This window comes from Rattus rattus, chromosome 5, assembly GCF_011064425.1.
Source record: "Rattus rattus isolate New Zealand chromosome 5, Rrattus_CSIRO_v1, whole genome shotgun sequence".
Taxonomy (NCBI): domain Eukaryota; kingdom Metazoa; phylum Chordata; class Mammalia; order Rodentia; family Muridae; genus Rattus; species Rattus rattus.
Genome location: NC_046158.1, coordinates 153,003,752 through 153,026,509, shown reverse-complemented (window position 1 = coordinate 153,026,509; position 22,758 = coordinate 153,003,752). Strand labels below are relative to the sequence as shown.

At 50.6% G+C, this 22,758-nt stretch overlaps 1 protein-coding gene across 1 annotated transcript in view; it reads left to right on the top strand.

The window, feature by feature from the left end:
* Mmp9 (matrix metallopeptidase 9) overlaps positions 1–22,065 on the top strand; it is a 43,924-nt gene extending 21,859 nt beyond the window's left edge. Inside the window, exons 4-16 of the mRNA XM_032902652.1 lie at positions 14,057–14,214; positions 14,537–14,769; positions 14,999–15,147; positions 15,656–15,784; positions 15,894–16,067; positions 16,242–16,415; positions 16,800–16,976; positions 17,108–17,263; positions 18,069–18,354; positions 18,469–18,608; positions 18,862–19,012; positions 19,116–19,219; positions 21,076–22,065. Coding sequence (XP_032758543.1) covers positions 14,057–14,214; positions 14,537–14,769; positions 14,999–15,147; positions 15,656–15,784; positions 15,894–16,067; positions 16,242–16,415; positions 16,800–16,976; positions 17,108–17,263; positions 18,069–18,354; positions 18,469–18,608; positions 18,862–19,012; positions 19,116–19,219; positions 21,076–21,188 — 2,144 coding nt within the window. The 3' untranslated portion in view covers positions 21,189–22,065. The remainder of the gene's footprint in view (positions 1–14,056; positions 14,215–14,536; positions 14,770–14,998; positions 15,148–15,655; positions 15,785–15,893; positions 16,068–16,241; positions 16,416–16,799; positions 16,977–17,107; positions 17,264–18,068; positions 18,355–18,468; positions 18,609–18,861; positions 19,013–19,115; positions 19,220–21,075) is intronic.
* The last annotated feature ends 693 nt before the right edge of the window (positions 22,066–22,758 follow it).

Genomic DNA, 22,758 nt, shown 5'->3' with positions numbered 1-22,758 from the left:
TTATAACTGTAATTGAGCTTTTTTTTGAAGACAGGGTTCCTATGTGTAGACTTAGCTGTCCTAGAACTCACTCTGTAGACCAGGCTGGCCTCAAACTCAGAGATCCACTTGCCCCTGCCTCCAGGGTGCTGGGATAAAAGGTGTGCTCCACCACTGCCACCACCACCACCCGGCCAAGTTTGAACTCTTAAAGGGCCTCATAGGAAATTATCCGTGTTGTTTTCTTGTAGTGCTTCTCGACTTCTGGAATTTGTGATTTCCTTCAGGAACCTGAACCCAGCCTCACACACGCTGGTCGAGCACGTGAACACTAAACTACATCCCCAGTCCCCTGAGGGGGCTTCCCCCATCTCCGAGGCTCCTGCAGGTGAAGCGGGTTAGCCTGGGCTTCTGCATTTCTGACAGACTCCAAGACAACAGCATTACTGTGGATCTGTAAGCTACACTTCGAACAGGAAAGCCAGTCTAGTGACAACACGGTCTTTCCCTCTCTGCCCCTAATTGTGATCATGACTGCAGAAGCAGATTGGAGCCAGTCCCTGCAAAGCTTCAACGGTAGCATACAGAGTTCATTTTGGAGACATTAGGGAGCTACAGAAGTTCTCTGGGCATGGCCAGGAATCACTGACTAAGGGCGTGAACCTGGGAATACGGTGCCCAGTATTCAGGGACCCAGCTCCTACAGAAACAGGAGGGAGGGAAGGCCTGAAGCTCAGGGAGAAGCTGTGAGAAGAGAGGAGGAGGGTGTTGTGGGTTAACCCAAGTGCCCTCCACATTTATATGTTGGGCACTTAACCCCCAGCACCTTCAAATGGATTGCATTCGGAGATAGGGTCTTTAAAGAGGTAATTAAGGTGAAATGGGTCAGTAGGCCAGTCACTAATCCACTATGACTGATGTCTTTAAGAAGGGGAAATTAGAGCACATGCACAGAGGAAAAGCATGTGAAGAAGGCACAAAAAGAGAAGCCACCAGGAAACCAAAGAAGCCACCGCTCAGTGACTTCTCCCCTCCAGGACTGTGGAAAATGACCTTTCTGCTGTTTAAGTCTCTCAGCCCGTGGGATTTGGTTACAACAACCCCAGTGAATTCAGAGGGGATGGTTTAAGAGGATTGTTGAGGTTGTTTATTGGTTGAGGGACAGGAAGAGGGGACATAACAGGAAGAGACCTGTGGGATGTGACCCAGAAGGTTTGGGAAGATCCAGAGTGAGGAAATGCATTGAGGGACCAGGTCATATTGGAAACCCCGGGGGAACTTCGGGAGATGCTCTAGAGGCGGGAGGACGTGAGCCTGGGGTACCAGACACTTGGTTGAGCAGGAGGAGGGGAATGGTCCTTGTCTCAGTTGAGACCCTTGGTTATACTCATCACATCTGTTTCCAGTTAGCTCAAGCAAGCAAGACTGTAACGGAAGCCTCCAGAGGCCCCTGGCGATGTAAAGGTCAAGGCCCAGATCTGGTAAATGAGCCAAGACTCCGATCACCAGAGAGTGTGACAGGTTGTGACTTGCCTCTAGACAGCCTAGGAGGACTCTGTGTGAGAACACGGTGCATTCCCGGATGGAGCGCTCTGGGAGGAAGCATCCTATGGCACGAGTCTAGTCAGATGTCTGCATCCTAGAAACACTTGGGAGGTGTCCAGTGGGAAGCTGCCTCTGGTCCCCCGGAAGGTAAGATGGCTGGCGGCTCTACGACCATGGTTCTCAATCAACCTGCAGGTCACGACCCCTTTAAGGGTTGAATGACCCTTTCATAGGAGTCGAATACCAAACACTTACATTATGATTCACAGCAGTAGCAAAATTACAGCTAAGTAGCAACAAAAATAATTTTATGGTTAGGGGGTCGCCACAACATGAGGAACTGTATCAAAGGGTCAAAGCATTAGGGAGGGTGAGAACCCTGCTCTAGGATTCTCTTTCCATGAAGAAACAGGCTGTCCCTACTTCCTATCCCTCGTGACTGTCTTAGTCAAAGGGCCAGCGTAGAGGTGGCACTGTGCCAGCCTGGGAAACTGGAAGCTTCTAAAAATAAGTAAATAAATAATAAAATTTAAAAAAAATAAAGGGGGGAAAAAGAGATTGCTATTTATAGTTCCCTGGGTTAACATTCTTGGCAATCCTCCTGCCTCAGCTTCCTGAGTGGTGGGATTACAGGAGTAAACTACCACAGTAACTGTGGTGTGTGTGTGTGTGTGTGTGTGTGTGTGTGTGTGTGTGTGTTGGGTGGGGTGGGGGACGTGAGGAGGAGGAGGAGACAGCCTTGAGGATCGAACGCAGTGCCTCGGGCATGGTCTCTAACCATTGAGCTACACTGCAGCCCAGGGCTGACTGCTTTCAATAACTTCACTGAATTCTGGTTTCCAGGAGTTAGCCCCATTGCCCAGAGCCTGGGCACATAAGACTTGTCATAATAAGGCTAGGATCTTGAACTGCAGGAGGAGGTAGGAGGTTTGAGAGGCGTGGGTTTTCTGGACCCACTTGTCTGTTTATTCACTGGGTTGTTCTCTTTGGGAGCCAGCTAATCCTGGGAGGGGCAGTCCCAGTCTAGGCCTAGAAGCTTAGATATGGAGGCATCATACAATAGAACTATAACACGGGTAGCACGTCCAGAAATTTAAGTGAAACCTCATTGTGACGAATCCGTGTGGCAGAGCAGTGTCACCGTGTTGGCCCTGTGTCTTCTATCTAAACTCCTTACCCACAAACTAGTGAGCTACAGTCAAAAGAAATGGTGCTATTATGAAACAGACCTGGCTTTGCGGGTTTGGTTTTTCAGCTGGCGTGTGTGTGGGGGTCTCACTATATTAGTTACTCTAGATGGTTTTGAATTCCTAGGATCTATACATTCTTCTGGCACCAGCTTCCCCAGTGCTGAGATTTCAAGGCAAGTGCCACCATGCAATTTTTAGTTTTTGAGGGCATTAACAGTTCCTTCCCAATTTCAGAAGGGCCTGGGGAAGACATAATTCCTCTCACCACAGAGTAAAGTTAGAACACGCACACACGCACGTAGCACACAGCACGCATGCACGCACGTAGCACACAGCACGCACGCACGTAGCACACAGCACGCACGCACGCACGCCCTGGATTTTACTGGAGGAGGCAGGGTCTCATTTAGCCTAGGCTGGCCTTGAATTTTGTGTGTAACTAACCCCTGACCTTCCTGCCTCCACTTCCCAAGTGCTGGGATAGTAGATGTGTATGGTGTGCCTGGGGGAGCACATGACAACACACATGTGGCGGTCAGAAGCAGTTTACAATGAGTCAGTTCTCTGTGAGGTGGAGTGGGAGGAGTGCGGGGAGGATAGGGAAGTCCGGTGGTGAAGGTGGGCGTGGCAGTGCCTTAATTCCAGCACTTGGGAAGCAGAGGCAGGCTGATCTTTTGTGAGCACCAGGGTAGCCAGGGTTCTGCAAAGACAGTTTCTCAAGGGGAAAAATGTCAGGTTTTCCCTTTCACTTTGTGGGCCTGGGGGTCTGATTTGCTTGAACTGAGGTCATCAGGCGTGAACAAGGCAAGTGATTACTGCCAGAGTCATCTAGCCAGGTCTCATCTTTATTTTATAAGGATGAAGAAACTCAAGTTCATGGAGATCAAGTTATTAACTCAAGGTCACACGGTCAAGTCCGGGTCTGCCAGATCGCAGCCACCTGCCCCATCTGCTACCTAACTGGCCTTCACTTGTTGCCCAGGACTGTTGCTGGGAGAACCTTCTGGATGGTCTCTAAGCCAGAAACCTCGGTCAGGCCCTGGAAAGGGGCAGCTGCCACCTCCCCATCTTACTAATGCTCCCACTAGATAAATTCCGCATGGTCCATCCGCAGGAGCGGGAGGGACCCGCTGTTTCCAAGCCACAGGCCTTCCCGCACCATCCTCCCGATTCTTCCCGCCCCCGCAGCCCCTTCAGGTGTATCAAAGTCGCAGCGCAGCGGGAAGTTCAGCTTCGAATATGTCTCAGCAGGCTTTGTGAATAAATTAGTTTTATTTTCCTCTAACACGCTACGGAGGTGGAGCTGGGGGGCGGGGGGAAGGGCGGCGCTGGAGCTCAGTATGCAAATGTATGCAGATATCGAAATGAGGCTGCCTAAGGATTCGCGACTTGGAGCAGCTCAGAGCTGGCCCGGCCTGCCGCAGCCCCGGGGCTCTGCGGCACTGCAGTGGGGAGGGTGTCTCGTGCTCTTTTAGAGTCTGTGCTTTGAAGCAGTGTCTCCGCAGCACAGGGGAGGAAGCGCTGCGGAAATTGGTTCTGGATACTTCCTGGCGGTGTTCTCGATTGCTTCAGCTCTGTTGGGGGTGCAATGGGGAGAGGGCGGGGAGTCTCTGAACACCTTTGGGTTTCCTCAGCCGGATGGGGGGGGCGGCTGTTCCTGTTGTTATTTCTACATCCAGGGATCTTGCTAACACCCATTTCCGGACCCCACTGATTACTGAATCAGAATCTCTATTTTTTTTTTTTTTTTTAAGCCCCCAGCCTAGGGCGGAGTGTGGTGGAGCATGCCTTTAATTCCAGTGTCTCCGTGAGTCTGAGGGAGGCTAGCCTGGTCTACACTGGAAATTCTAGTACACTGGGAGCTCCAGGCCAGCTGGACTGCATAGTGAGACCCTGGTCTTTAAAGAAAAATGTCCCCAACCTTGATAAATACTGATGCAAACCGGGAGTTTGTAATAGAGTCTCTTACAGGTGGGGGAAGGGTTTTGTAGGTGTGTTATCAGTCGTGATTGTTTGAATCACAGGTGCTTCACACTCAGGTTGTGGCCCAGTCAGAGAAGATGATGAAACATGAATATTACTAGCCAGAAAAAGTCCCAGGCTGTCTCTGGAGGGCTGGTACCTTAGGGGCAGAATGATTGCCTATGGGGTGTGTGTGTGAACATAGGTTCTATCCCCAGCACTGACACGCACACACACACAAGAGACAAAAATACCAGGAGAGACCAGCGTGTATGTGGGTTTGCTGATCATGTACTCCTATGCTTTATCTGTGATCTTTGGAGTCTGTCGAGCTCAGGGACTGCCTGGTGCTGCAGCCGTCAGGGGTCTTCTGGAGTGAAGACAGTGCCAGTCTTACTAACATACCGACAGATTCCCATGGGTGACTTTGAATGTACCTGGTGCCTGGCACCGCATGGCTGCACCCAGACTCCTGGACCCTCTAGAACCAGTTTTGGTAGCCAGGGCTCCTGAAATTCTTGAGTGGATCCTCCATCTATAATTTATCAAGGAGTACATCAGCTTTATGGTCAAAAAAGCCTAGACTGGCAACCAGTGCTAGCACTAGTTATGTAATGGGGCAACTGGCTTTATCTTTCTGACTTCAGTTTCCCCCTGGAAATGGGGTCAAAACCCTTCCCATTCTATGTGTGGATGAAGCTACACTAAAGCAGAGCGCTGAGGCACCAGAGTTAATTACTTGGCAGCCTTCTTAAGTCTAAGAATGTAGGGGTGGGGCAGACAGAGACAGGCTTAGTGCACGTAAGGCTGTGGGTTTGAATACCAGCACCACAAAAGTGAATGAATGAATGAGTGAATGAATGGCAAACTGTTGGGTAGGGACGGGTGAGGGTTTGCTTTTCTAAATGTCCCCAGGAGCTGCTGTTGCAGGCATCAGGGACTCCTGAAAAAGGATTGAGAAATGGTTCCTGGTGGCAGATTCAACCTGGTTTTGGAACAGGAGCCAAATCCGTGTGCTACGTGCACCCCTCCCTCCTGAATTATTCCTCAGGGCCTCTTCTTTCAATCCGTCAGCAAAGGCTGAGCCCACTGAATGTTTAGCCTTGGATCTGGGGGCTGGGGGAGAAGGGTTAGCTTCCCTGGAACTGTCCCCCACTGCGAAGAGTCAGGTTTAGGTTACACTGTGATCACAGGAGCCACAGTGTGCTTTCCTGACGTCCCCCAAAGCCAAACCACGGAATTACCATATAAGGAAGTCCAACTGAGGGTGGACATTTTTTTGCACACTGGCCATTTTAAGGGTTGTTTTTATTCCCTCCCAAATATCGAAAGCAACTTTTAAAATGCATATTTTGAGACTGCACCTGCTTGGCGGAGACCCCAAGCATATTCGTAACTGTGGGTGGACCAGGTAACGTGGAAGGAATGGGTCTCACCTCCACCCTCCTTCCTCCATCCCTGGACCTGACCTCAGCAGCATCTCTTCCTGGGAACAAGACCCTCAGGCCTTAAGGGAAGTCCTCTGGACTATCATGCCTCTTCCAGCTACCTGACTCTCTCTCTCCTCATTATTCCTGTCCTTCCTCGTTCTTGTTTTCTACAGAACCCAGCCAGATATACCCACTGCTGGTTCTGAGACACAACCCCCCCCCGCCCAGCCTAGCTTCTGAACACCCACCCCCAACCCGGATGCTTCCACCTGACACACACCGGCTGACTTCCTTTTTGCCTGAACCAATGACCCGATCTTAGCATGGGACTTAGAGTCAGAAGGCTGAGGCAGGAGCCCTGTCACTCGCAGGCTGGGGGACAATGAGCAATTTAAAACACTTCTCTGAACAAGGCATAGTGACACATTCCCGTAACCCCCATGCTCCTAAGGCAGAGGCAATTGAACCTGAAGTTCAAAACCACCTTGGGTTAGATAGTAAGACCCTCCTGCCTTATAAGTCAAAGGGCTGGGGTGCAGCTTATTGGTAGACCGCTTTTTCCAGGGCCCCGGGTTCCATTCCTAGCACTTCATAAATCCAGGTATGCAGTGCACACCTCTAATATCAGCGTTCCAGAGATGAAGGGAGGAGGTTCAGAAGTTCAAGGTAATTCCCAGCAGTATAGTGGGTTTGAGGTCAGCCTGGTTGCATGAGACTTTGTGCCAAAAATGCAAGACGAAACTAAAAAAGCACTTCTCTAGGCTTTGTGACTGACACCTTGAAAATAGTTCACAGTCTCTGCCTCTAGCAGATATGAAGGGTTCTGAAAGCACAGATCCAAGTATGACCTCAGTACAGAGGTGCTAAGTTCTGTGATGGTGCTGGGCAAACTGTCTAGTGTCCGAGTGTACGGATTTAGAATTACTTCAGTCAGAGGCACCTGGGACACATGCAGATTCTGAAGGGAAGGTTGGGGTCCTGGTTGGGGCTGAACTGAGTCCCTGGAGATTCCCTTGCTGGGTGTGTGGACTTGACTGAACTCCAATTTTCTCATCTCTAAAATGGAATTATGAATGAATGGTTCTGTGTAACGAGATGAGAGTGTTAGAGTAAAGGAATCATCATACCCCCCACACAGCCCCCTGCCTGTCATGTGTCAATCATTGTGTTAAAAATTTGCAACGCATAGGCTCACAAAATCCTCAGTATTACTCTTTGAAGTAGACTCCTGGGTACCAAGTTCTTGATGAAGGGCCTTGAGCAAGCAGAACACACCCCACAGATGAGTTACACCTCAGTCTTCCCCCCGTGTTACACAGGAAGAAACGGCGTTCCAGAGAGACAAAGTGACCTGCCTGAGGTCACACAGTAAGTGCTAGGAGCCCGAGTTTGAAGCCAGGAGGTCTAATTCCAAAGTCAGTACTTCCCCATGTAAGACGCTAAGCACAGGCAACCAGGAGGCATGGCTCAGCATCAGGAAATAATCCAGGAGTCAGACAGGGGAATTGCCCCTATCCTGGGGCAACCTGGGAGGGTTGCTTGTGGTGGGAACCTGGGATCTAGTGATACACTTCCTTGGGGGCATCTGTTTCATCTCAGACAAGGAGTCTCCCTCACATCCTGCCTGTCAGAGCCTTTGAGGCCTACCTGGCCTTTTCCTCTTCAGCAAATTTGGGAGAAGCAGGCTTAGAATTCCCCCATGCTAGACAGAGGAAGCCATTCCTTGTCTCTGAGGTTATCCCTGTTGTGGAGGCCTTCCATGGCTCTGTCATCCAGCCAGTGAGTGACTCAGGACTCCAGGTCTAACCCAGTCCCTATGCTACTGTAAGGGGTTCAGGGTCCAAGCAATGATTCCAGGTCAAGAGTTCAGAGCTCTGGGGAGACAGGTTTGACAGATTTTTGACCCTTGGGGGACACTTCCTGCTATTTATCTTCTTTCCTGGGTCTTTAACTAAACTCTGTGGTAGTCTTAGGGGGAGCTGAGGAAGTGGGGAAGGGGATGTGGTAACCAGAACCACTTCCTGCTATGGCTATGTTGAAAACCAAGCTTCCCCCAAGTTCCCCTTCATGGGGGTTGGTGAGCAGGGTGTATGTATGTGTATGTGTGGGGGTGGCAAAGGAGGAAGTTGGGGGTAGGGAAAGAAGAGTTCTTGCTTGGGTGGATTCCAAGCCCTGAGATCTCCTTCTCCCATTGGTAAAACCCAGCATCGATCCTGAAGGAAAGCACAGCTGAGAAGTGGTACCCATCGCTTACACAGTGTGCCAAGAACCACTCTAACAGGCCCGCATGGCAAACACTGTTATTAACACCATTTATTTTTTTTAAAGACGTATTTATTGATTCTATATATGTAGGTACACTGTAGCTGTCTTCAGACACACCAGAAGAGGGCATCAGATCCCATTACAGATGGTTGTGAGCCACCATGTGGTTGCTGGGAATTGAACTCAGGACCTCTGGAAGAGCAGTTGGGTGCTCTTAACCGCTGAGCCATCTCTCCAGCCCCCAACACCATTTCTAAGATGGGGGAAATGGTGGGTTGTGTGGTAGCTGGAGTCACACAATGAGTTGAGGCTTGGATTTAGGCAGCCCAGGCCCAGAGTGGAAGCCCCTTTTGCCCTATACACACTCTCTCTGCCAAGTTCTGTGACTCTGCTTAACCTCAGTTTCCACATCTACACAATAAGGAAACTAGAGTAGATGGAGACACCTCCACTTGTGGTGTTTGTATTTCTGTTGACTCTTTTTTTTCTCCCCCAAATTTCTACCCAGTCACGCAATGTACACTTTTAGTACTATTACTCAGAAGGCAGAGGCAAGCAGGTCTGTGAGTTTGAGGCTAACCTGATCTATACAGTGTGTTCTAGATGAGCCAGAGCTTCCTGGTAAGACCCTGCCTCAAACCACAAGAAAACACACACACACACACACACACCATACACACATGCAGGAACATATATACATAATGCACACACACATATATGCACATGCATACATGCAGAAACATACACATACATGCTCACACATGCAGGTGCACACATACATACACACACATGCAGGTGCACACACACATACATGTACACACATGCAGGAGCACACACACATACATGCATATACACATATGCAGGGGCACATATACACACACAGGTACACATACAGGAGCACACTCCATGTATTACATTTCAACTGTGTGTGTGTGTGTGTGTGTGTGTGTGTGTGAGTGTGTGAGTGTGTGTGCCACAGTGCTCAGAGGACAACTTGTAGGAGCTGGTTCTCTTCTGCCATGAAAGATGAACTCCGGTCCTTGTGCGTTGTGACAAGCTCCTTTAACTGCTGAACTATCTCACTGGCTCTCTGTAACTAACTTGAGATCCTTAGCTCAGAAACAAAAGAAGAGGAGGAAAAGGGGAGGAGGAGGAGGAAGAGGAGGAGGAGGAGGAGGAGGAAGAGGGGGAGGGAGGAGGAGGAGGAGGGGAGGAGGAGAAGAGGAAGAGGAGGAGGAGGAAGAAGCTAGGACCTCAAGTAGCTCAGACCGGCTTAGAACTTGCTATGCAACCAAGGATGATCTTAGACTCCTGACCCCCTTCCTCCGACACATGAGGACATAGCACACTTCTTAGCATAATGCTTAGCTCATGAAACTCAATAAAATGTGTTGAATAGCTTGTTTTGTTTGTTTGTTTTTTGAGGTAGGGTCGCTGTCTAGCTCTGTCTATCCTGGAACTCAATTTGTAAACCAGGCTGGCCTTGGACTCACAGAGATCCACCTGCCTCTGCCTCCTGAGTGCTGGGATAAAAGGCACGTGCCACCACCATGAGGGCTTATTTTATTCATTCATTCATTCATTCATTCATTCATTCATTCATTCATTCATAACAAGGTCTCATTTAGCCCAGGCTGGCCTCCAACTTGCTATGTATTAGGGACTGGCTTTGAAATCTCTCCCCTCCTGCTTTCATTTTCCAAGTGTTAGTGCAGCTAAATTGAGCAGTCATTAAAGATTTGAGGATCTATCTGGTGTGGTGGTGCACATCTTTAATCCCAGTGCTTGGGAGGCAGAGGCAGGTGAATCTCTAAGTTCAAAACCAGCCTGGTCTGCAGAGTTTCAGGACAGCCGGGATTATGCAGAGAAACCCTGTCCCCACAACAAAAACCAACCAACTAAACAAGAACAAGAACAAAAACGGAGGGTCCTGGGCTGGGGATTTAGCTCAGTGGTAGAGCGCTTGCCTAGCAAGCGCAAGGCCCTGGGTTTGGTCCCCAGCTCTGAAAAAAAAAAAAGAACCAAAAAAAAAACCCCAAAACAAACAAACAAACAAACAAACAAAAAAGGAGGGTCCTCACTAATGGTCTGAGCATTGGATGAAACTTTTGGACCATTTATAAAGAAAACAGAACACACACCAGAGGTTCTTCCCTTCTCACTCACCCAGGGAACATTTGGTAACATTGATAGTTGTCACAATGGGTACAGGGGGTGCTGCTGGCACTGGGAGGAAGAGGGTGAGGACACCTCTAGACATACTTCAGCGTTTGGGGACATCCCCAAACAAAGGACCATCAGCCTCAAGTATAAAGATGTCAAACTTGATGGGTGTGGTAGCTTACACATCCCATCACTCGGGAGGCAGAGGCAGGGGGATCTCTATGAGTTTGAGGCCAGGCTGGTCGACATAGCAACATCTAGGCCAGCCAGGTCTGCATAGAGGGACCCTGTCTCATAAACAAAAACAAGGGTGTAAAGCTCAAGAAACAAGACAAACATAGACATGACATGTGGTATAGATGTGACATACTACATAGATGTGACATCTAACACAGGACACAGGACATAGACATGACATATATGTAGCATACAACACAGATGACATATGGCATCAATGTGACATATAACGGATGTAACATACCATACAGATAGGACATACATACATAGATGTGACATCTAACACAGACATGGCATAGTCCACAGACATGACATCCACATGTATGACATCCTCAACACAACTGTTAGCAAGATGGGGGTACTTCATAGGTTTCCCCGAAGTTCTTTTTAATTTCTGTCTTCAGACACACCAGAAGAGGGCATCAGATCCCATTACAGATGGTTGTGAGCCACCATGTCGTTGCTGGGAATTGAACTCAGGACCTCAGGAAGAGCAGTCAGTGCTCTTAACTGCTGAGCCATCTCTCCAGCCCTTCTCTGAAGTTCTTGTCTGTCACCTTGATGAAGATCACGATGGGAGAGCCTCTTATATTTTGCTTCCAGTTCAACTCTTATATTACTCTTTGACCCTATACTTCCAAGTCTGTAATATAGTTGCCCTGGATCCTTGTCTTCAGCGTATGATCCCTCAAGGTCCTAAGCCTTATCGTAAGGTAGCAGGGGAAGAGGAGAAGGGTTCAGGTGGTAAGGCCCTGGAAACACATCTATTTCGTCTACCTGCACTCTGATCCGCTCAGTCCCCATAGCAGACGAATCTTTAAGATTCAGGCTGCTCAAGGCTTGAACCCTGGAGCTCTGTTTTAACTCACATCATGGGGACTTGTGATCACAGGCAAGTCCCTTGACTACTCTGAGCCGAAGTTTCCTATTCCAAAGAAGCCAGCGTTACCTCCCAAACCAACCCGTAAGCCAGGCATGGTGGGCACACCTGTAACATAGCACTCGGGAGGCGGAGCCAGGAGATGGGAGCGCAGCACAAACCTGACCTCCCTTTGACTTATCTCAATAAATCAAGGGTGGGCTGGGAGAATGACTCAGTGAGAGCATCTGTTGTAGAAGCATGGGGACCTGACTTAGGATCCACGACATCCGTGTAAACAGCTGGGCATGGCACCCATGTGTGCATCCCCTGCATGGCAGATGGAGACTCAAGGTCACCTATGTGTGTATCTCCAATACAGACAGATGGAGACTCAGAGACAGATTACCAAGGCCTGGTGGCTGCCGGCCTGTCTGCAAGTCATGGGCTCTAAGTTTAGGGAGAGATTCTGCCTCAAAGGGGGAAAAAAAAGGGAAGATGACAGAGATGACAACCAACATCTCCTCTTGTCTTATCAGTTATGGATGTGCGTCCCTGCACACACGCATGTACGCACACACACATACCCCCTAAGACGAATTAACATACAAAAACAAGGGCTAGGAACAGCTCAGTTGTAGAGTGCTTGCCTAGCATGTGTAAGACCCTAGGGATGTGGGAGCACACACACACTCTCTCTCTCTCACACTCACACTCACACACACTCACACTCACACACTCACATAGACTCATACACACAGAGTCACACAGACTAACACACACAGTCACACACATACATAGTCACACACACAGACTCTCACACACACATAAACTCATGCACACGAACTCACACACAGACTCACATAAACAGTCTCACATACACACAGACTCTCATATGCACACGCAGACTAACACACGCAGTCACTTGGAGATACATACACACATACACTCTCACACGCAGACGCACTCACACGCAGCCACACACAGCCACAGCCACACACACACACACACACACACACACACACACACACTCACACTCACACAGACTCATACGTCCCTTTAGGGCATAGGATAGAGAGAGCACATCACAATGCTCAACACAATAAATCATAAAAAGTGAATTATCACTGTGGCTTGAAGGCGAAATGCTTTGCCCAAGGTGACAAAGTTGGGAAATGGTGAGGTTGGGAAATGGTGGACCCAGGACTGCAATCCAGTGCTGCAGACCATCGTCAGAAGCATATAAGAGAAGCCGGGGAGCACTCCAGCCTCCCCGCCCGTCTCACAGGGTCTGTGCTTTAGGAAGCATCCGACAGTCTGAACACAGGAGGCTCAATCAGAGCAGCTTACTGAAGGCACATTACGGCCCTGCTTCACTGCGGTGGCAGGCTGGGAAGAGGGAAGACAGGGAGGCTGCTGGCTGTCAACACGACTTTGGAAAAAGCTTTCCTGATTGGAGCAGGGCTGGAGGAGGGGAAGGGTCCATGAAGAATTCAGAGCTCGGGAGAAGAAGGTGTATGTCCCATCCAGGTCACCCCGAGGCTTAGAGCCAAGACCCCAGTCTAGTTTCCAGTCACAAAGCTGACACCATCAACTGAGGTCTTGTGAACACGGTGGCTGAAAGCATTTCTGTGTTTCCTGAGTCTCATTTTATCTTCAGATCAACATGGGGACAAAGGCTTGAGGGACAAAGGCTTGAGGGACAAAGGCTTGAGGGACAAGGGTCTGTCTTTTGTTCTCTATACAGAAGAGGAACGATGTTAGCCAGCCTGAGAGGATGAAGCTTCTGCCTCCTTCCGCATGCCCCTGAGGCTCATCTTTCCTTCCCCAAGGAGTCAGCCTGCTGGGGTTAGGGGGTTGCCCCGTGGAATTCCCCCAAATCCTGCTTCAAAGAGCCTGCTCCCAGAGGGCAGGAGAGGAAGCTGAGTCAAAGACGCTAACAGGGGGTGGGAATGAGAGGATAGAACCCACAGCGTGGGGGGGGGGCTCCAGGCTGCCCTCTGGTCAGGGAGGGGGTATCTCAGAAGCCCAAGGAAGAGTGGTCTTGGGCTTCAGGTCTTCCAATCCTCTACAAGGCTGACCACTCAGGGCCTTCAGACCTAGGGCTAGATGGCCCCTCCACCATGCGTACCCGCCTTCCTTTTCCCACAGATTCTGCAGTTTGCAAAAAACTCAACCACTTCCCTGAGTGCTGTGGTTTCCTGTGGGTCTGGGGTCCTGCCTGACTTGGCAGTGGGGGACTGTGGGCAGGGCATAAAGGAGTGGGTAGTGTAAGCACTTTCTTTGGGCTGCCCAACACACACACACACACACACACACACACACACACACACACCCTGAGTCAGCGTAAGCCTGGAGGGAGGGGCGGGGACACTGATTCAGTTTTCGTGCCTCTTTAAAACCTCCGCAAATTCTGCTTCACCCAGAAGCTCCGGTCCTCACCATGAGCCCCTGGCAGCCCCTGCTCCTGGCGCTCCTGGCTCTAGGCTACAGCTTTGCTGCCCCTCACCAGCGCCAGCCGACTTACGTGGTCTTCCCCCGAGACCTGAAAACCTCCAACCTCACGGATACACAGCTGGCAGAGGTAGACAGATGGCTCAGTGGAAAGTTGGGAAGGGCTGGCCAGGAAGAGGTCCACTATCCCAAGGAAGGGGGCCTCAAGTGCTTTCTGGATTTGGGAGTGATGGGCATGTCTGGAGAAAAAGAGGTGCCCTTAAATTGTGGGGGGCTGTGTGGTAGGCATGGCTTATGTCATCTGAAGTGGGGAGGAGTGATGCTATCCGGATAGGGGAATTCTAGCTGTGCAGGAAGAACTGGTGTCCTGGGCTTAGAGTCCCTAAATGTGTGTTCCCAGAAGGGAAGATGCCAGAACTCTGAGATATCTTCGCCCCTTTCCCCACCCACAGGATTACCTGTACCGCTATGGTTACAGTCGGGCAGCCCAGATGATGGGAGAGAAGCAGTCCCTGCGGCCCGCTTTGCTGATGCTTCAGAAGCAGCTGTCCCTGCCCCAGACTGGTGAGCTGGACAGCGAGACACTAAAGGCCATTCGTTCACCGCGCTGTGGTGTCCCAGACGTGGGCAAATTCCAAACCTTCGAAGGCGACCTCAAGTGGCACCATCATAACATCACCTATTGGTGAGATGCTGGGCTAGAAGCAGGTGCCCGGGTGGGACTAGAGGCCAGTTTGCACGTCCTCTTGGCTGAGCACAAGGAATCCTTAGCAATACAAGTTCCGAGAGGCTGGAGCCCTGGGTCTTTTGAAGACCGAGCGGATCCATCCGGTGTAGCTGTTGTCCCGCCCCCTTCCATTTGTGATTCCTGCATGCCCCCACCCCCTTCCCCAACGCCGGCTTTTCACTTCCAGGATCCAAAGCTACACCGAAGACTTGCCGCGAGACGTGATCGATGACTCCTTCGCGCGCGCCTTCGCGGTGTGGAGCGCGGTGACACCGCTCACCTTCACCCGCGTGTACGGGCTCGAAGCAGACATTGTCATCCAGTTTGGTGCCGCGGGTGAGAATTCCTGGGGTGGGCAGGCCATGGGACGGATGACCACCGATAGAAGAGAAGGGACAGCAGATCTTTCCACTCTTCTTTTTTCTTTCCTTCTTTCTTTCTTCTTTCTTTCTTTCTTTCTTTCTTTCTTTCTTTCTTTCTTTCTTTCTTTCTTTCTTTCTTTCTTTCTTTCTTTCTTTCTTTCTTTCTTTCTTTCTTTCTTTCTTTCTTTTTTTTTCCGGAACTGGGGACCGAACCCAGGGCCTTGCGGTTGCTAGGCAAGCGCTCTACCACTGAGCTAAATCCCCAACCCAGATCCTTCTACTCTTATGCCAGCCTCACAACCCCTAGTCGTCGCCCCCACAAATGGCCCCCTCCCCCTCCAGCAGGGTTGGAGCCGCAGTCACCTCCTTTTAAGACCTGGGGCGCTGCTGGGGGAGGGGGATACTGTCGCCTTTAGTCTCTAGCCCTTAAAGAGAGCAAAATGTTGTTGACTGATTCCCTCCCTCTCCGACCGCCTCTGCAGAGCACGGAGACGGGTATCCCTTCGACGGCAAGGACGGTCTACTGGCACACGCCTTTCCCCCTGGCCCCGGCATTCAGGGAGATGCCCACTTCGACGACGACGAGTTGTGGTCGCTGGGCAAAGGCGCCGGTGAGATCCAGTATCCGCCCCCACGCCCCGATCCCCGAACCCTGTCCCAATTCCCTTCTCTTACACTGGCCTGTGGCCAGCCGCCCTTACTCTAGCCTCCTTTCTACAGTGGTCCCCACTTACTTTGGAAACGCAAATGGTGCCCCATGTCACTTTCCCTTCACCTTCGAGGGACGCTCCTATTTGTCCTGCACCACGGATGGCCGCAACGACGGCAAGCCTTGGTGTGGCACGACAGCTGACTACGACACAGACAGAAAATATGGTTTCTGCCCCAGTGAGAGTGAGTATGCACTGGGGGTAGAGAGCGGGGCGCGTCCAGAATCTTCGTTTCCAATCCCTCTGTGCCATTAATGGTATGGGCAGGCTACTCTCCCTATCGCTGGGTCCAGTCTCCTCTGTGAAATGAGAAACGTGCCTGGGGCCAGGCTTGGGAGTAATAACTGGGTCTCCTCAGATCTCTACACGGAGCATGGCAACGGAGACGGCAAACCCTGCGTATTTCCATTCATCTTCGAGGGCCGCTCCTACTCTGCCTGCACCACTAAAGGTCGCTCCGATGGTTACCGCTGGTGCGCCACCACCGCCAACTATGACCAGGATAAGCTGTATGGCTTCTGTCCTAGCCGAGGTACCTTTGCCCCGCCTACCAGGGTCAGCCCGACTCTACCCTCCAGCATTTGGTCTCCAAAGGAGGCTTTTCTATCCATTCATTTCCTTTCTCTACTTACCATCCACCATCTGCCTCCACATCTCCTTTCCTTGACTCCCAATTGGGCAGCCTTTTTTTGTTTGCACTTAAGTCTCCAAGCCTTGGTCTCCAAGCCTAGGCTCTGCTCATTAGCACTTCCGGGCCCCAGCAGTGCTCCACAGCGCCTGTAGGCTTCAAAAAAAAAAAAAAAAAAAAAAAAAAAAAAAGGTCATCGAGTTTCTCTAATCCCGTTTAGTTTGGCCCCACCCCAGCACCATATTCCATTCACCCACCTGGCTCACTTATGATTCTTGGTCTCTCCAGCCGACGTCACTGTAACTGGGGGCAACTCGGCAGGAGAGATGTGCGTCTTCCCCTTCGTGTTCCTGGGCAAGCAGTACTCTACCTGTACCGGCGAGGGCCGCAGTGATGGGCGCCTCTGGTGCGCGACGACATCGAACTTCGACGCTGACAAGAAGTGGGGTTTCTGTCCAGACCAAGGTGGGCGGGGTTCTGAGGCTCCTGGAGTGGGGTCCGAGTCACCTCCCGGCAGTCAGTCGGCAGTCGTGGTGGAGCAGCCAAGGCTGGGGCCTTGGGCTGATGTTTACGTTTCAGCTCCTTCTATCTTTCAGGGTACAGCCTGTTTCTGGTGGCAGCGCACGAGTTCGGCCATGCGCTGGGCTTAGATCATTCTTCAGTGCCGGAAGCGCTCATGTACCCCATGTATCGCTACCATGAGGACTCCCCTCTGCATGAAGACGACATAAAAGGCATCCAGCATCTGTATGGTGAGGCTGGGGGACAGATGGCAGAGCAGAGGAGAGGGCGTGGCTCAGCTGTAGGAAGGGGGAGGGGAGAAATGGAACCTCCGAATCTATCTGGGTCAGGGCCTGAGTGAGTGCCTAGTAACTGCTTGGAGATGGCCCTCTAGCCCACGGTTCAGAAGCCAGCCCAGGGCTGAGTGTGTAGCTTAGTGTTAGAGACATACTAAGTGCTGCAAAGCAGACACGAGGCCCTGGGTTTGATGCTCACCAAGAAGGGTCAGCCAAGCCACTTCATAGGGATTTGTATGGGTGTTTCGCCTGAATATATGTGTACCGTGTATATGCAATGCCAGCAGAGGCCAGAAGAGGGCGTTAGATCGCTTACGTTAGAAACCTGGAGAAGCAAATTGCTGTGAGCGGATGGGTGTTGGGAAATGAACCCAGGTCCTCTGGAAGAGCAGCCAGTGGTCTTGACCATTGAGCCACATCTTCAGCCCCCAAGCTTTTAAAGGCATAGCCAGCCAGGCACGGTTGCACTTACAAAGCAGAGGCAGCTCACAGCACTGTTTGACATGGTGGTGACCCAAAAGACTCTCTTCCTGCCTGACTTGGGGAAGGGAGGGAGATTCTGTCCGTTCTGTTCTGAGAACTCAGTCCATATTTTCACAGAGCTCAGTTCTGGATACTTAGGCTTGGTGTATGAGAAGAGGTTTGCTTGTAGCCTCTAGCTTCAATGGAAGCCTGAAGGCACCATTACTGGGTGTGATAGTAGGCTGGGGCTACAGAGAAATGGCGACTAGAGTGTCTGACCCTAGTGTCTTGTTTTTAGGTCGTGGTTCTAAACCTGACCCAAGGCCTCCAGCCACCACCACAGCTGAACCACAGCCGACAGCTCCTCCCACTATGTGTCCCACTGCACCTCCCATGGCCTATCCCACAGGGGGCCCCACAGTCGCCCCTACAGGCGCCCCCTCACCTGGCCCCACAGGTCCCCCTACTGCTGGTCCTTCTGAGGCCCCTACAGAGTCTTCGACTCCAGTAGACAATCCTTGCAATGTGGATGTTTTTGATGCCATTGCTGATATCCAGGGCGCTCTGCATTTCTTCAAGGACGGGTGAGCAGGAAGAGTGTGTGGGTGAGAGATGGGGCTTGGAGAGGAATCTCTTCGAATCTTCCACCAACTTCCTAGGGCCAAGACTCAGGGCCATTATATTTCCTTTCTTCTCAGTCGGTATTGGAAGTTCTCGAATCACGGAGGAAGCCAATTGCAGGGCCCCTTTCTTATTGGCCGCACGTGGCCAGCTTTGCCTGCAAAGTTGAACTCAGCCTATGAGGATCCGCTGTCCAAGAAGATTTTCTTCTTCTCTGGTTAGTGCGAGCGTTTCGAGCTCATCTATTCCTCAGAACTCATCAGCTTAGGACAGAGACCTAGTTTAACTGCGACTGCACAAGTGCGCCCCCGCCCGGCTGGTGCGATTTGACATCGGGGGAGGGGATTGAATTTCAGTGCCCCTTGAGTAGCTCTGATACTTGGTCTCTTTGGCTTATCCCTCCTAACTCTCAAAGAGACTGTGCCCCCACCTTTGTGTCCACTGACCAATATGACCCTTCTCTTTCGTAGGGCGCAAAATGTGGGTGTACACCGGCCAGTCGGTGCTGGGCCCCAGGGGTCTGGATAAGTTGGGTCTAGGCTCAGACGTAACCCTGGTCACCGGACTTCTCCCGCGTCGTGGAGGGAAGGCTCTGCTGATCAGCCGGGAGCGTATCTGGAAGTAAGCACCGCGGCCACCAGTAGGAGGAGCCCTAGCGCCACTCGCCCGCAGCCCTGGGGTGGGGAGCGAGAGGGACTCATACATTTGTTCACCTTCGTTGCAGATTCGACTTGAAGTCTCAGAAGGTGGATCCCCAGAGCGTTACTCGCTTGGATAACGAGTTCTCTGGCGTGCCCTGGAACTCACACAACGTCTTTCACTACCAAGGTGAGGATTGCTGAGGCTGGCTGGGGAGGGTCCCTTCATGAGAAGCCTCCCACACTGGACTCCCTCCCTTAGCGACTGTTTAGTTTCTTAGCAGGAGAGAGCAAGCCCTTGGAGATCCAAGGAAATGTTCCAGATAAGAGCCCTGTAGAGAGCACCCCAAGTTCACACAGCCGGATCTAAGTCCCAGATTGCTTGCATATCTTTCTCTCCAGCAGAGAACACAGCTCTCTAGAAGGCTCATTCCTTGATTAGTAAACAGTAGGCAATATAATGTGCAGGACTGCCACTAGGGATACATGGAGAGGCAAGGAAGTGCTGGCTGTCTTCGGGCAAGTCACTGCCTCTCTTGGGGCCTCGGTTTCCCCATCTGTAGAATAGAGATATCATCTGGAGTCCTGTTAGGCTGATTCTAAGGATCAACCCTCCCAAATCTATTACTTTTCAGTCATTTCCTTTATACCCTTCCCTCCAGCCATACTAGGTATCCGATAACCTTTAAGATATTCTCCAAGTGTGGGGAGAGATAGGAATGGAGGGCAATAGTTCTGACAGTGATTCCAAACAATACTAAGGTAGAAGAAACTCACTTGGCCCCGTCTGTATGTCCAAGTTCTTCTCTCTCCCCATATTCTCTCTGCTCCGCCTAGGATGGCTGCTCTTTGAACAGACAGATCAAGGCCTTTGGGTCAGTCGTTCCCCCAGACCCACCTACCTAAACTGTCACCCGGCTGCCTCTCTCTCATCCTTCAGGTTCAGTGCTAAGGTTACCATTTCAGAGAGCCTCTTCCTGACCCTCGTTATTTATTTTCTTCTTTTTATTTCTTCCTACATCTGGAGATCATGTCTGTATTTTTTTTTTTTTTACTGTATTTCCTCAGTACTTGGTACATAGCTGGTGCTCAGTAATCATTTGTTGAATGAATGGATGAGTTTGTCCAATGAATGTAATTGGATAAATTGATCTGAGCTTCATTTTTTTTACACTTGATCTTAGCCAAAAGGCCGAGAAGCGATGAGCTTTTTTTAAAAAAAGATTTATTCATTCATTTATTTATTTATTCTATATAAGTACACCGTAGCTGTCTTCAGACACATCAGAAGAGGGCATCAGATCTCATTACAGATGGTTGTGAGCCAGCATGTGGTTGCTGGGATTTGAACTCAGGACCTCTGGAAGAGCAGTCAGTGCTCTTAACCACGAGGCCATCTCTCCTGTCCTGATCTGAGCTTTAAAATAGTAACCATTCGCTAATCTTCTGATCAGTTCACATCCTGTATGTGGAACACCTATTCCCCGGGTTTGCCAGTTCTTTGGGTATCAAGGTCTGTGCCTTCCGGCATTTCGCGGCAGGCAGAAGAGATGGAAGGAAGTATCATGTAAAAACCATAGAAAGATAGAGAAAAGCCAGGAGGAAGTGAGTCTTAGGGTTCAATTGCTGTGAGGAGATGCCGTGACCATGGCAACTTAAGAGTTAATGTTTAAGGGAGAGCATTTAATTGGGGCTGGCTTACAGTTCAGAGGCTCGGTCCATTATCATCATGGTGAGGAACGTGGTGGCTCACAGGCAAACATGATGCTGGAGAGGTAGGTGAGAGTTCTACATCATCATCATCAGGCAGCAGGATGACAGACACCCTGGGCTTGGCTTGAGCATCTGAAATCTCAAAGCCTGCCCCCAGGGACACGGGTCCTCCAATAAGGCCATACCCCCTTCCTCCTCCTGTGCCACTCCCTATGAGACTGTGGGGTCCATTTTCATTCAGACCACCACAGGGTGCTTGTAAAGATCTTGTTCCTTTCATCTTGATAACGGAGCAGAAGAGTCAGTTTTCTTGTGTCTTCTTGTTTCCTGTAGACAAGGCCTATTTCTGCCATGACAAATACTTCTGGCGTGTGAGTTTCCACAACCGGGTGAACCAGGTGGACCACGTGGCCTACGTGACCTATGACCTCCTGCAGTGCCCTTGAACTAAGGCTCCTCTTTTGCTTCAGCGGTGCAGCGCAAGCCTCTAGAGACCACCCCTGAGGGGGAGGAGCTAGTTTGCTGGATACAAACTGGTGATCTCTTCTACAGACTAGGAAGGAGTGGAGGCGGGCAGGGCCCTCTCTGCACGCTGTCCTTTCTTGTTGGACTGTTTCTAATAAACACGGATCCCCCAATCTTTACCAGCTACTCGAACCAATCAGCTTGTCTGTAGTTGTATACACATCCAAGCCTGTGGCTGGTCCGAAGAAAGACAACTTTGTAGGGTTGGTTCTGACCTTTTGTTTTTATGGGGCATCTGGGGATTGAACTCAGCTGGCTTTTGTGACAAATACTTCACCCGCTGCAACACCTTACCGGCCCTTTTATTTATTATGTATGTGGTCATGTTCACACACATTATTTAACCTATAGAATGCTTACTGTGCGTCGGGCGCTGCTCCAACTGCTGTATAAATATTAAGGTATTCAGTTACTCCTACTGGAAGGTATTATGTAACCATTTCCTCTCTTACATCGGAGGACACCACCGAGCTATCCACTCATCAAACATTTATTGTGAGCATCCCTAGGGAGCCAGGCTCTCTACTGGGCATTAGGGACAGGGGAATTTATTGGATGTTGGTTCTTCCTTCAAGAATTGCTCAGGGATTCTCAGTGTCCTCAAAACATGCTGAAACTGGACCCCAGACTCCACTCTGGAGAATCCAACTCACTCACAGGGAAACCCTATGGTTGTTGGCAACAGCAGCCCGTTTAAAGCATGTGTGCTAGAGAGGTAGGGTAGCCGAGATGATCCCTCAGTTGGAAGGATAACCAAGTATCTTCCTGGGACACTCTTTTTTAAATAAATGAATAAATCAATATTTGTTTATTTGTGTGTGTGTGTTTGTGTGTTTGTGTGCACTTGTGTGCTGATGCCTCGGGGGCCCGTAAGAGGGCATTAGATCCTTTGGAATCAGAGTAGTAGGTGTAACGTGCTGCCTCATGCCAGGACTGGGAGCCAAATTCTGGTCCCCCGGAATGGCAGCAAGAGCATTTAAATTGGAGCTCTCTCTCCAGCCAACCATCCCGCCAAACCAGCCTGAGAATGAACACACAGGATGGCGATCACGGTATTCAAATCGTGAGAACCTAGCAATGAGGATGAGTGCGCCCTGAGGAGAGCCCAACCAGGATGAGCATGGGGGTGTGCTCTCAGTGAAAGGCTGGAAAGAGGAGGGAGGCTGGTGGGATGTAATTGCGTTTTGCTTCATGAGCCCAAGCGGGAGTTTGAGGAGTAGCCCAGAGAACCACCCTCTCCCCCAGGTTTATTTGGGGTGCTCCTTTTCCTGCTGGACATTCCTTAACACTACTTGTTTAAAACATCTTTCCATCCCGACTCCCGGGGTTACTACTACATCCCGCTTCTCACCTCCCAGGCCCACTCCCAGTAGAACTTACCCACAGGTAGGTCCTACTCATCTCTCGACTTCTTTGTTCCAGGCCCTGAACAACTGCTCACCACAGGCACCCGCCTCACAAGGCCACCAGTTCACCTGTGACTCCCAGTCA